The 15121-nt window shown below is 33.1% G+C and overlaps 1 protein-coding gene across 2 annotated transcripts in view; it reads left to right on the forward strand.

Moving 5' to 3' along the window:
* Window positions 1-15121, forward strand: part of PAXIP1 (PAX interacting protein 1) — a 75347-nt gene that overhangs the window by 38800 nt on the left and 21426 nt on the right. For both annotated transcript variants that reach the window (XM_051961468.1, XM_051961466.1), the window contains 6 exons: window positions 6511-7351; window positions 7882-7976; window positions 10248-10343; window positions 11273-11410; window positions 12561-12682; window positions 13902-14086. In XM_051961468.1, the coding sequence (XP_051817428.1) occupies window positions 6511-7351; window positions 7882-7976; window positions 10248-10343; window positions 11273-11410; window positions 12561-12682; window positions 13902-14086 (1477 nt within the window). The remainder of the gene's footprint in view (window positions 1-6510; window positions 7352-7881; window positions 7977-10247; window positions 10344-11272; window positions 11411-12560; window positions 12683-13901; window positions 14087-15121) is intronic.

Below are 15121 nucleotides of genomic sequence, written 5' to 3' on the forward strand. Positions count from 1 at the left end.
TGGACAGTTGAGTTAGATTTGAAGCACAGATAGACATTCAGAAAGCAAAGGAAAGGAGGGGAGGGTATTTAAGGAATAGTTGAATGAAAACATGAGTGTAATGATTCAGTAGTAAAAAGTTGTTTAATTTGTTTGGTGTATAATACACAGTTGCAAAGATAGCTAATACTGCTGGGCTGTATTCCTTTAATTCTTGAATGTCAGAGGAATTTAAACTGGAAACAATTGATTAAAAAATATTTATTAAGCCTTTGGGGCATTGTATCAGATTTAGGGATATAAAGACAAATGCTTACATTCTTTTGGGAGAGACCACATGTGAATAAATATATATAAAATGATAATGTATGAGTGTACATATGTATAGATAAATAAAAATATATGAGATATATGCAGAACTAATAAAGGTGAGTTCTTTTTGTTGGGAGGACATAAAGGATGAAATCAAAGTTTTATGTAAAACAGAATTTTAGCAGATTTTTTGGAACTTGAGCAGATTATTTGAAGGAAACAAGGGATTCTGAGAGTTAGAGGAGTCAAGGCATGGCAAGTAGCCAATACAAAGATATAGAGATAGGATTTTGGGGGGGGGTCAATGGGGAGCAAACATCAAGGTGGCCTGTGTAGCTGAATTAGAATGTGGGGAAAAGTATGAAGCTTGGAACAAGGTAGGTTGAGGCCTGGTTATAAAATACTTCAACAGCCAACCAAGGGAATTATATTCTGATCCTAAAGTCAGTAAGGAGCCATTGGAAATAGCATAGTCAGAAAATTGGGTAGCTGTATAGAAGGGGAGAGACTTGAGTCAGTGACTCAGAGATCTTGGCAATTTTAACGGTGAAAAATCAAGGAAGTCTGAACTAGGCTAGATAGCCTTGTAAATAGAAGGGGCTAAATAAAAAAGTGTTCTGAAGTTAGAAATTACAATATCTGATAGCTGATGAGTTGTGTATAGTGAGAGCAAGTCACTGGATAATGTCAAGATTGTGAACTTTGGGGATTGGTAATATCCTCAGCAGAAATAGGGAAGAAGAGGGTGGAAGGGTTTAGAGAAAAGATACTTTTGTATTTTGATGTGATAAGTTTAAAGTCTTTGAGGGACAAGTTCAAAGTGTGAAAAAAGGGATATAGGGATCAGGATAGAGCCAATGACTACATCCAAGTCAGGGACAAGAAAAGTGAGTCAGTAAAGGAGACCAAGAAGGAGTGAGAAATAGATGAGAATCAGGGAGAACGGTGTCATGAAAACCTAGAGGTTATTACTGTGTTGTAGACATTGTGGGTTATCGTTATTTGAAATTTTTTTTTCTAGATAATCCTCATGTCCCAAGAGATTACCTTAAACTTTCTGTTTGCATCAGTTTCCTTTGAATTATGAAATCAGAAACCAGATTACCAAGATTTGAGAAATGAATAAAAAGAGAGGAAGTGGAGTCAATAGGAGTAGATTGAGTTTGGTTGTGAAAGGGGAGAGAGAGATACAGAACAGGCTTGAGAGAAATGGTAGCATATAGTGGGGGCAAAAACTGGATTCAATGTCAAAAGGACCCTCTTTGGATCATTTCTTCTACTGTTTGACCCCTGGCCAAGGCTTTCTTGGCTTTGGTTTCCTGATCTTTAAAACAAGGATGATTGAACTAGTTGAAGTCCTTGTAATCTTATGAAACTACTTTTCAGGAAACATGGAGGTTGGCATTTGTTTTTGAGACAATAATGTGGAATTGTATAAACCTGGTCATATCTTTACTTTATGCAAAAAGCCCTTCTGTGATCACAAGTAAATGACTTGCTTTTCAAGTTAAATTGAAATTCCTTACCTTGCACTGATATTTCCTATTAGTAATGACTTTTCCTTCCCTTGGACCATGACTCACTTTTTAATTTTCTTGTAGGTATCATGTCTAACTTGTATTAAAATTATTATTATCTTTTTTTTACTAGATTGTGTAGCCTTTAAGAGATTACCTTAAACTTTTTATTTTCCTTATTACCTTTTTTTGTACAGTATATATCTAATGCATGTTATTAGTTGGCATTGGATTTAAGGAAAAAATCATTTGGTAAAGAATGGAATCAAAAATAATTGTAAGTTTTTAGGCTTATGGGAAATGAAAACAGCAGTGATCTTAAATGGAATTGTTGGCTAAGGAAGCAAGTTATGGAAAATAAAATAAATATGCTTAGCTCCTGAGCTTTTAAATCCATATACAACCCAGCTCCAGTTTCTTTTTCCAGTCTTAACTGGGAATTACTACCTGTCCTAACTCTGTGTTTTAGCCAAACTGGTCTTCTCACTGTTCCTCACAAACAGATCTTTTTATACTGTCTCTCTGTTCCCTGTCATCCCTGGAATGCACCTCCTCTTTCCCTAAAAAGCCCTCTTTTTTTTTTTTTTTTTTTAAGGTAAATCTTAGGGCACCATCTTTTTGCAGAGTAATATCTTTCTGATTCATCCCCCCACCTCTCCTCCCCTTCCCCCTCTAATCTCCCCTCTTCTGCTCTACTAATGCCTTTATTTCCTCCCCAACTACCTTGTATTTAACAACTTTGTGTTTGTTAACTTATGTAATGGGTACTTGATTGGTATTTATGCTATTTGTTTCATATGTGTTTATTGTCTTACCTTATTAGAATGTAACCTTACTGTGAATAGATATAGCTTCATTCTTGGACTTTTATCTCAAGTAACTATTAGCATAGCACCTGGCACATATTAAGCACTTAATACGTTTATATTGGATGACTATCTCCTTTTGACAAATGAGGAATTTGTGAGAAATTAAGTGGGTCTCATAGCTAGTTAATATTTTGAGGTCAGATCAGAAATCAGGTCTTTTCTGATTCTAGGTCTAGTAGTTTATCTAGTCTGCCACCCAGCTGCTTTTATATGTGATATTATCAGAAGTATTCTAAAAGATACTGCTAAAAATTATAAAATTCTGAGTAAGAAAAACAAAATCCTGTTTCTAGTAGATGGCAAACATACTTGAACTTAAAAAGGAAGATTTGGGATATTAAAAAAATTGCTTTTTAAGGTGGTATTTGAGAAAGGGCAGATATTTCTGAACAAAAAATTAAAGTTAATGAGAATAATTAAGGATGGAATTCATCTAGTGATGAGGGTCAGCAATAAAGCCTGCAGTCTTGCAAATTTAACAAAAAGGACTAAGCTGAAAAGGAAGATGAAAGGAAGAAACTACTAAGCTTATATAATATAAATCCAAGGGTTCTTAACCTGGGGCCCATGAATTTGGACATCTTTAATTTAAAATAACATGGTTTTTCTTTTTTAATCTTATATATTATATTTTGTTCATTTAAAACAGCATGAGAAGGGATCCCAAGACTTACTAGGTTGAAAAAGGGATGCAAGACACAAAAAAGTTTGGAAATTCTGCCAGAGAATAGGTATAACACACAAAAATTAGCAATAGAGATGTTTAATAGTTAATAAAGGATAAAGTCAAAGAATGAAGGCCAGCAACATCAGTGGTTTCATATATCTGCTCAGAAAAATATGATTAACTCATGGGAACTAGAGATCCTAAAAGAAGGATCCAAGTTTAAAGGAGAATTTTTTTTTTTTAATAGGGCAAGCTGGACAGACAAGGAAACTTGGAGTTTTAAAAAATGTATACAGTGGTTAGGTATCGGGCAGCTAGGTAGTGCAGTGGATAGAGCACCAGCCCTGAAGTCAGAGGACCTGAGTTCAGATTTAGCCTCAGACACTTAACACTTCCCAGCTGTGTGACCCTGGGCAAGTCACTTAACCCTAATTGCCTCAGCCAAAAAAAAAAAGTTAGGTATATATTACATATGTTTAAGGTCAGTTGAAAGGATGAATACCAACTATAAAAGAACAAAATGGTTCTGTGAAATTATTGTTAATACCCTTTAAGTACAGAATGGGCTAGTGCTTGGTGAAGAATATTAGAGATTGTAAATGAGATTTTAAAAACTAGTTCAGGGCTAGGAGAATCAGAAGAAATAGGATCCCTGCTTGAGCATAGAAGAACTGAACTACTTACTGGGTTCTTATTTAGCTGCTTTATCTGTCAGGGAGAAAGATCTTTGAATTGGAGACAACAACACAACTAGCAGGGAACTGAAACTTGAGTTCATAAGGAGATAATATTGAAAATGAGAGCACCTCTTTGCCTTGATGAACTCAAGTCACCAGGCCTACATGAATGAAACTCCCAAGATGTTGAAAGAATGGGTGAGTGGGATTTCTAAAAGATTATGGAGATTGGGAAAAGTTCCACCAGACCAATTTTGGGCAAATGTCCCAAGTTTTTGAAAATGGGTAGAGTGGAGCATGTAAATTATGGACTAGTGACCTTGGATTTTAAATAAATTTTAGAATTCTATCAGGAATCAAAAAGGATGATTATAGAACATCTAGAAGAAGCAATGATCAGTGATCACAAAGGGCCAGTGTGACTTCACCAAAAACAGGTTATACCTCACTAACTTCAGTAGCAGATAACAGATAGGAGAATTTTATAGATCAGTTTACATTGATTTCAGTAAAGCATTTTGTGAAGTTTTTCATGTTTTTTTTTGTATTGGATTCAAAGATATTGACATGTGTTGAGAGTAATTCAGTGACATAATAGTGAGATTACTAGACTAAAGGATAGATTCTCCCTGACACTTCATAGCTGTATGACCCTGTGCCTCACTTTCCTCAACTGTAAAATGGAGATAATAATAATAACACCTACCTCACAGGGTTGTTGTGAGGATCACATGAAATAATATCTGTAAAATATTTTGCAGTCCTTAAAGTATCATATAAATGCTAGTTATTAATCTGTTGGACAGTTGTTGGATTTTGTTCAGGTTAAGTGGCCAAATTCAAAGTATCATAACTAGTAAGCTGCTATCAGCTTAGAGTAATATCTCTTACAAGGACGAATATTATTTAATATTTTTGGTTCATTTCCTCTTCTACAAAATAATTTGAACAGATGAGGTGATCTGTATGGTTCCTTTTAGTTCTTTCTAAATCTGTGGCTTTTATATTAGTAACTTGGATAAAGATGTGGGTGTCATATTGATAAGTTTTGCAGATGACACAGCTGGGAATTATAGCTAGCATGTTTAATTCATGGAATCCGAAAAGTCCTGAAAGGCTAGAAAATTGAGTTGAATCTTCTAAGATGAAAATTAATAAGGAAAACGGTAGAGTTTTATAGTGGGGTTCAAAAAATACTAACTTCACCAGAATAGGTTGCAAAGAATGATTAGAAAGTTTATCTGCAAAAATGGAGGTTTTAGTGTTCTACAAATTCAGTATGAAGCAACAATGAAAACGACTGCTCCAGAAAGGTAATGTGATGTTAAGTTGCATTGAGAACCACAGTAGCTGGAGTTTATAAAGAAGGTGATAATTCAGTTGCATTCTATCTAGTTTAAACCATACCTAATGTATTGTTCATATTTAATAATGTTTGAAATTTCAGAAGAATGTATGTTACAAATTAAAATGTATGTTAAAAATCATGTCTGTCATACTGTGCAATTAAAAAGCAAATAATGTTGTAATAATCTAAAATGTTATTCTGAATGGTAGTAAAATCTCTTTTCATTAGAATGTAAGCTTGAGGGCAGGAGCTGATTTTCTTTGTATGATTAGAAGATAAATAATGATGGTTTTGCATTAGAAGAGCTATAACAACAACTAATTATTGAAGGTTTGGTTTCTGTTATACTCCAATTGTGTCCAATTTAGTCATACTAAAACTTTAGAGAGGAAGAAGTGAACTGGAGACACAATTCATTGGGGGAAAAAAATCAGAAAAAAACCTTTTATTTTCTAGTATCAGTAGTTGGCTGCATTAAAATAAAGTCATCTTTATTTTAATGGATCTTTCTGTGCTAGATTGGCTCAGATTCAAGCTAAAAATACAGTATGTTTCAAGGAGGGCTTCTTTGAGTGTTAGAATTAAAGTGATGAATTAGTGCCTACTACTCCTTAAGACTCCATACTTGCTAGGCCTTAATTTGTTTGGAAAGGAACACCCATCAAAATAACTAGAGGGGGAAGCATTTCATGGAAAAATGATTTAAGCTATAGCAGACCTCAGGATAGCAACTATGTAACCTGTCTTCGCTAGTCCTTTGGGAAAGGTCCTAGAGTGATCACATTCTCCTACATCCAGAATCTTTTCTGTTCACAACACACCAATCATGAATTCATTTTCATTAATATTCATTTTCATATCCTTTTTTATGATCCATTAGCTGTAAATTATTTAATCATATAAATTCAAATGTTGATGGCTTTTGCGTATCAATGTTGATTTACTAAATTAGTTACCAACATTACCAATTAAAGTTTAGGATACTTTTTTTTTTTTAAGTTTTTCAGAGTTCGTTTCTCATGTTATTAATATGTGATAGCCTTGAAAAATGTACTTATTTTCTTTCAAGTAAATTATTATCAAAGTGTGGCCATATCTTGTATTTTTGATAATGACACTTCATTAAATCTTTGTTTTCTAGATCTTACAGTCTCTTTCAGCACCTACAAAAAATTTAGAACAGCAGGTAAATCATAGTCAACAGGGACATGCAAATGCCGTGTTGTTTAGTCAAGTAAAACTAGCTCCAGAGGCACATTTGTTGCAACAGCAACATCAAATACAGCAACAGCAGCAGCAGCATCAGACACAGCAGCAACAACATCAGACGCAGCAGCAGCAGCAACATCACCCGATTTTACATCTTCAACCTCAGCAGCTGATGCAACTTCAGCAGCAGCAACAACCACCACAGATTTCCCAACAACCTTATCCTCAACAGCCTCATCAATTTTCACAACCACAGCAGCAAGTCCATCAGCAGCATCAATTTCCACAGCAACAGCTACCTTTTCCACAGCAACAGTTACATCCTCAGCAGCAGATTCATAGACCTCAGCAACAACTACAGCAGTTCCAGCAACAGCATGCCCTTCAGCAACAGCTCCATCAGCTGCAGCAGCAGCAGCTGCAGCAGCAACAGTTAGCACAGCTCCAACAGCAAAACTTACAACAGCAGCAGCAGCAGATACAGCAACAACAGCAGCAGCAGCAATTACAACAACAGCAGTTACAGCAGCAGCAGTTACGTCTGCACCAACATCAGCAGCAACAGCAACAAATGCAAAATCAAACAGCACAACATTTGAGTCAGACATCACAAGCCCTACAGCAACAGGTTCCACCTCAGCAACCACAGCATCACCACCAGCAGCAGCAACAGCAGCAGCAACAGCAACAGCAACAACAGCAGCAGCAGCAGCAGCAGCAGCAGCAGCTGTCACAGCATCATCAACTCTTTGGACATGACCCAGCAGTGGAGAGTTAGTAATTTTTTTTTTTCCTCCTAAAAGTATTGGTTTATTTTGAGGGTGGGGATTTTATCATCACCACTACCATCATCATCATCATTATTATTCAGCAGGGAGAATGTGAATCTCTAAAAAGAATTTACTATCTCTGGAGGAATTGTCTAATGCTTTCAGGGTTTAAAGCTTTTACTTCAGTGTATAAATTATTAAAGCTCTTATATAACTATATACTTAGACATATGTATAATCATTTTTTATAATCCAACCTAGAATATCAGCACCAGTTTTTAGTTTATAGTGAGTAGTAATAATAACTGTTTAGCTACCTTTAATTCAGTTTATTATTTTAATAAATTGAGTTGAAAATTTTCTTGCAATGATTTTCAAGTCTTTTAAAATACTTCTCTGGCTGATAAGCCCCCAACCAAACTAATTGGTCTCCAGAATTTCAGATTTTGCTTGGTAAGATACATTTTTAATATTTGTTTATTAAAAGTTTATGGGTTTAATATATTTTGTTTTCCTATGCAATTCTTTTTTAGTTCCAGAAGATGGTTTCTTATTGGGATGTGTATTTGCAATTGCTGATTATCCAGAGCAGATGTCTGATAAACAGCTGTTAGCAACCTGGAAAAGGGTAAGACATGTCTCAAAGAACTAATAAATATGTCTTAGTTAAGAATTTTTTTTTCCTGTACATCTGAATTTAATAGTTAATAGGTAACTTTTACATAGCATTTTTAGGATTTTCAAATCACTTTACATAGATTATTTCATTTGATTTTTCCTGTAAAATTGGTATTACCTTTATCTGCATTTTTCAGGTAAGGGAACTGAGACTGAGGCTCTGAGCTGAGACCTTGACTTAGTCCACTGCTTTATCCACTAATCCTGTTTGTATTATAATTTTTGCAAATAAGTTGTAAGTAAAGTGACATGATTTAATGATTTAGAGTGCTAAATGTTTGAAATCCTCATACCAATATTAGCTCTGTGACATTTAGCTAATATTGGTATGAGGCATATCCTGTACCTCAGTTTGCTCATTTGTAAACTACAAATCTTAACAAGGGTCAAATCAGGTCATTATTTGTAAAGCACTTTGCATGCCTTCAAGGGCTATAAAATTGTGAGTTTTTATTATGATAAATGTTTATTTTAAAAAGAGAAAGATGCAGGAATCATATAAATAGATGAATAAAGATGGGAAGTAAACTGAAATGAACCATAGAGTTTTCTTAAGTTATTTAGAATAGAAACTTAAGTGTTATAAGTGCAGTTTGCAAAGTATTATTAAGGTTGGCCTTAGTTTCTTCTTGCTGTTATTGCAGTTAATGGAAATAATCTCATAATAGTACTTTCTTCATTAATAAAACATGGTTATTTTTTTTCTCCTTTTATTTTATTTTATTTTATTTTTTATTTTTTTATTTTTAAATTTTATTTTATTTAATAATAACTTTATATTGACAGAATCCATGCCTGGGTAATTTTTTAGAACATTATCCCTTGCACTCGCTTATGTTTCGATTTTTCCCCTCCCTCCCTTCACCCCCTCCCCAAGATGGCAAGCAGTCCTATATATGTTAGATATGTTGCAGTATATCCTAGATACACTATATGTTTGCAGAACCGAATAGTTCTCTTGTTCTACAGGGAGAATTGAATTCAGAAGGTAAAAAAAACCTGGGAAGAAAAACAAAAATGCAAATAGTTTACATTCATTTCCCAGTGTTCTTTCTTTGGGTGTAGCTGCTTCTGTCCATCATTTATCAATTGAAATGGAGTTAGGTCTCTTTGTCAAAGAAATCCACTTCCATCAGAATACATCCTCATACAGTATCATTGTTGAAGTATATAATGATTTCCTGGTTCTGCTCATTTCACTTAGCATCAGTTCATGTAAGTCTCTCCAAGCCTCTCTGTATTCATCCTACTCGTCATTTCTTACAGAACAATAATATTCCATAACATTCATATACCACAATTTATCCAGCCATTCTCCAATTGATGGGCATCCATTCATTTTCCAGTTTCTAGCCACTACAAACAGGGCTGCCACAAACATTTTGGCACATACAGGTCCCTTTCCCTTTTTTAGTATCTCTTTGGGGTATAAGCCCAATAAAAACACTGCTGGATCAAAGGGTATGCACATTTTGATAACTTTTTGGGCATAATTAACATGGTTATTTTTAATGTGACTTTGTAAAGCTGTGATGCGAAATCGTTAACTAAGCGACCATCACCTTGACAAGAAAATATTTTCTATTTAGCTGTAACCATTAAAAAATTTATGCTTCACTTGAATTTACTTAAACTGAAATGTGTTCTTTATATACATAATGCTTTGAGCATTCCAGTTGGATAATTGAATTTTGTTTATTTAAGGCTTAATTGTTTAAGGTTTCAATCTTTTGAAATCTAAAAATCTATTCATTTTCCTGCTTTAGCTAATAAGAATATCCTGAATCTGATTGATTCTTTCTGTGGTGATTGTGGATCAAATAGTGGGTACTTCAGGATTTTCATTCTTGAATTCAGTTCCCATTGTGCAGTATGGTAGACAAATAGAAGATGTAGGAAGAAGGAATGAATTTTTTATTGAACTTAGGTTCTCCTCTGTAAGATATTTTATGTTTGTTTAATGAAGTAAATTTTTTGTATGTTTTCTTATTTTGCTTTTCTCTCCTTAAAATAGTGATGGTCTCTATCATTCCCTTCCTTACAATTTTAAGTCAGATTCATAATTAAAATTTAGGTTTTGTTGTATTATAGATTAGAGACATCTTATAATTTCATATTTTGTAAAAAAAATTAACGTGTATCTTACAGTAAATTTATTGATTGAAGTTCATAATTGGTTAGACTAATAAAAGACGTGAATTGATTTTTCTTGGATTACCAGATAATACAAGCACATGGTGGCTCTGTCGATCCTACATTTACAAGCAGATGTACACATCTTCTTTGTGAAAGTCAAGTCAGTAGTATGTATGCACAGGTAAGTAATTAAAATAAGTGATAATGAAAAATATCTAATGTTAATAGTTTTGTTGACATAAACTATGTGGTTTTGGCAAATTTTCATCATTTTTTGGGAGAGAATCTTAATTACCTTCAGAAGAAAGAAACTTCTGTTTAATGGTGAATTTCTGTAGTTCTGTAAGTTGTTCCTGTGGTATGCTATTGATGAGGGAGAAAGGAAGGAGAAATTCCAGGTAATCTTTTAGCTATGATAGGAATAAATCCTCATTATTTGCTTGCTGCTTCAAGCAATTCCTGGTTGATTGACTAAATTGTGGGTCACTTTTTTATTGCTTATAAGAATGGATTTGGAAAGGTAAGTGTGGATTCTTACTATTTCAGGGACTTTAGAATTTCATAGGGACGTAAGTTTTGGGTCAAAATTTCTGCCTTTCTTATTGGTTACTCCTTGGTTTCTTCTTAGTTTTATTTGTTTACCTAATGAGTCTTTAACTATGTAATTTTATTATCTTTGAGGAAGCATGCCCAATGTCTTATCTGGTTAACAAAAGTTGCAAATTCTGCTTCTGGCCATATAACAACCAAAAAAGTCTGTAGAAATGTTTGAGTTTTTTTCCCTAAGTGATTTTTTTCTAGGTTGTTATTGTTGGGAGGTTAACTTTGCTGCCTCAATATTTCACTAATGAATAAAAAAATCTCCTGACCTTTCATTAATTGTATCTTCTTATAAATTTTGAAAAGTAAAATCATTTCAAATAAACTGAAATTATCCAACTATATTGTTAAATCAAATGCACAGTAATTTAGTTTAGATCCTTAGTAAGTCCCATTGCATTTCTTTGATTTTGTCATTCTAAACAAAGATGATAGTTATATTATATATAAGACAAAATGTAGTTAAATGGTTAGTCCTACAGTAAAAATTCTAAAATTTTGTTTTGACAGGCGCTGAGAGAAAGAAAAAGATGTGTTACTGCACATTGGTTAAATACGGTCTTAAAAAAGAAGAAAATGGTACCACCTCATCGAGCCCTTCATTTTCCAGTGGCATTTCCACCAGGAGGAAAACCATGTTCTCAACATGTAAGAAAAAACTTCAAGCTAAATATATATATATATATAAATGTATATTTTTGAATAATCTATTAAACCATTACTTAAATCCTATTGCAATTCACTATTCCTATTCTACTCTTTCTTGGGCCAAAGTAACATGATAGCCTTGGTTATATTGTGGAAGAAGTATTTAAACAGAAAAAATGGTCGATATTTTGGAACTGTTGTGTTAACTGTAGTAATGTTGGCTATATCTCATATTTGCTTTTGATATCTCTTGTATTATTACAGATATGCATTGGGTTTTTTTTTTTAAATAACAATAGGATTTATATAGTATTTTAAAAGTTTGCAAAGCACTTTATGTATATTATATCTTTTGATTCTCACAACCCTGTGACATAGATACTATTATAATCATCCTTTTTTTTTAGGTGATCTTATTAGTGGTTTAATGATTTGCTTAGAGTCTTGAAATCAAGCTTTCCTGACTCAAGTCCAGTGTCATCTACTGTGTCATCTTTAAATATCCATCTATCTATCTAGATATACATATATAAATAAATACAATTTGTATTATCTTTAGCATATAGCTTCTTGTATACATCTTGTATACATATTTAGTTAAGACTTGTTTATTGATTTTCTAAAAACTATCACTTTAGGTTTTTAGATTGATTCCTAGATATACCAGTTGATTGCCTCAAAGAAGGTGTTTTTTTGATGTTTTGTTGATTTTAAGGATTTTTTTTAATCACATGATTAAATAGACATTTCCTCTTTCTCTTTAAAAATTCAACTTCCACTATGTAGGGTTAGGAAAAATATTTTCATTATACTTAATTGATTTCTCTTTGAATGCTATCTACATTACTTTGACCATTAGTGCAAATGAGAAGCCTTAAACACATTGTTGCTTTGTTGATTTGCAAATATGTTGTCACCTCCATGATAATGAGGAAGCTCCTTGAGAGTAGCTAATTGAATTTTTTTTTTTTCTTTAGATCCCTAGCACTCATTTTATTGTCTGATATTCAATTGGCTCTTAGGTTTACTGATTAATAATCAACCAATATGTCCCCCAATTCTGTGTGTTCCTGGAACTTAAAAAAAAGAGAGAGAGAAAAAGTAGTACTTTGGGATTTTATTGTAATGTCTTTTATGTGTTTTTTAACAGATTATTTCAGTGACTGGATTTGTTGATGGTGACAGAGATGACCTAAAATTAATGGCTTACCTGGCAGGTGCCAAATATACAGGTTATTTATGCCGTAGCAATACAGTGCTTATTTGTAAAGAGTAAGTGATTTAATGGAAGTATTTTCAATTTAAGTCTCACCAAAAAATTATGCACATTCTTTATATGGTATATATTTCATAATTTTGTTTTTCCTACTATAATAAAATTCTTTCTGTCAAGCGTGCCACTGTACTTCTAGTTTGCTAAGTTCACAAATTCAGTCATTCTGGATTCCTTGCTCACTTTAACCCAACATATCCAGTTAGCAAGCATCTTGGCAGTTGTGCTTTCATATCTCGTTACATCAGTCCCTTTTTCTTTACTTAAACTACCATTACTCTTGTTCACGTCCTCATCATTATTGTAGCAGCTTTCTAATTGGTCTCATTCCAGTCCATCATCCGTACAACTACTAAAGTGATTTATCTTAATTGAAGATCCAGACATCTTTACTCTTTGCCTTAGAAAATTCCAGTGGCTTTCTCTTGCCTCTAGGATAAATATAAACACCTCTGTTTGCCTTTTTAAACCCATCACAACCTGGCTTCAACCAACATTTTCTGCGGGATTATATTGTCACTTTATTTCCTCTACAGGCTTGCCATTCTATCTTGCTATTTCTTACAGATGAGAAATTTGAGGCTTACCAGAGGCTCTCAGGAGTTCCATTTCTCATCTCATACTTTTTAAAATACAGAACATTCCATGAGTTTAGAATCTACTACCTCTACATCTCCACCTCTTAGATTGTTGATAGTTTATAGCTACATTAAGTCTGTTGATTAGTACCTCCCCCCGCAGAAAAATTACTTTGAGTTTATTTTATATATATTTTGTATGTTTAGTGCCTCAGACACATACATATACAATCTCCCTGATAGAATTTGGAAACAATGAAGTTTCATTTTTGTCTTTATAATCTCAATTTCTAGCAATAATGTCTGACACAGAAGATGCTTAACATATGCTAAAAGTAATTCTTTTTAAATATAAGTAAAAGTGCTCACAGTAATGGTTGTAGACATAGCCATAAAAAGTGAATTACAGTATATATAAGAATATAAGGAAAAGCAAATGAAGTAAAAATAGGACTTCAAAAAATTAAATTGGTGATGATCTATTCCAGTATGACTTTTGTAGTGTGGATTGACTGTTCTGCTGCTAAATTATTGTTTCAGTTTTAATGTGATTTAATATTTTCAACAATTTTATAAACAAAAGAATTTCAATAAAAACTTTGAATTGTTTTGTTAATTAATTTTCTCCTTATATATAAAGGCCAAGTGGTTTAAAATATGAAAAGGCCAAAGAGTGGAGGATACCATGTGTGAATGCCCAGTGGCTTTGTGACATACTTCTTGGAAACTTTGACGCTTTGCGACAGGTGCAGTGCAGCCGCTACACAATGTTCAACCTGCAGGATCCATTTGCTCCTACTCAACATTTAGTTTTAAATCTTTTGGGTAAGTAAAAATTCAAGTATTACAAATTATAATTCAAAGAATTAAATACAAAGTGTTCTAGAATTATTGAGAACAAATACTTGGATAACAACTCAGTAGTTAAAAACTGATTATATTTCTTTTCTTTTTCTTCTTCACATCTATAAAGTTTTTCAACCCATGATTAGTTGAAAGCTTAACTTTAAAATCTTATCAAAATAAGCCAGTAAGTTTGGATTTATAAGACTTACTATGTATCCCTATGGTGTTTTTCCTTAGACTTTACAGGACTTATTTTCCCCACTTAGTGCGATGATTTCCTCTCTTAATCTCCATAAAAAAATTGCGTTCAAACCTGTGCCTAAACACTTTTAACAATGATGAGTGTGTTATTTGAGAAGGCTCTTCCAATTTATTTTTTAGATAGGTATTTTCTTTATGTTGATCCAACATATATCTCCAAACATATATTTCTATTGTTTGTCCTGATTATGCCCTTAGAAACTATACCGAATAAATCTGTTCCTATTTACACTTAAAAAATAACTCATATTTTCCGTGTTTGTGAGGTAGGTAGGGTATTGCCATCTTTTACAGATGTGAAAACTAAGGTCCATAGGTTAAGCTCAAGATCACATAGCTATTAAATGTTAGAGCTAGAGAACCAGATTACTTGACTTCTTTTGTTACCATTCTCATTCTTGTTTTCTAGATAAGATATTCCATGAAACTGCCTTGTTATAACGCCCATAGGATTTAGTACATTCTCTTAATTTGTATATTAATTTTTGTTTGCATACTTTACCTTCTTTTTGTGTTAGTTCCTTTAGGATACAAGACTATCTCATATGTGATGATTCTCCTTTATAATTTCCCTTAGTGCTTAGCTGGGTATTGTATATATAGGATATACTTAAATGTTGAATGAATAAAATATGTCCTTGATATCTGGCCGCACTATTTACTTATATTGAATTTAAAATTATTTAAAATCTATCGGTCTTTTGCACTGATTACTTTTGTTAAGCCACATGTATGATCAATGTGTACAGATGA

This window comes from Antechinus flavipes, chromosome 5 (genome assembly GCF_016432865.1).
Source record: "Antechinus flavipes isolate AdamAnt ecotype Samford, QLD, Australia chromosome 5, AdamAnt_v2, whole genome shotgun sequence".
In the NCBI taxonomy this organism is placed as follows: Eukaryota; Metazoa; Chordata; class Mammalia; order Dasyuromorphia; family Dasyuridae; genus Antechinus; species Antechinus flavipes.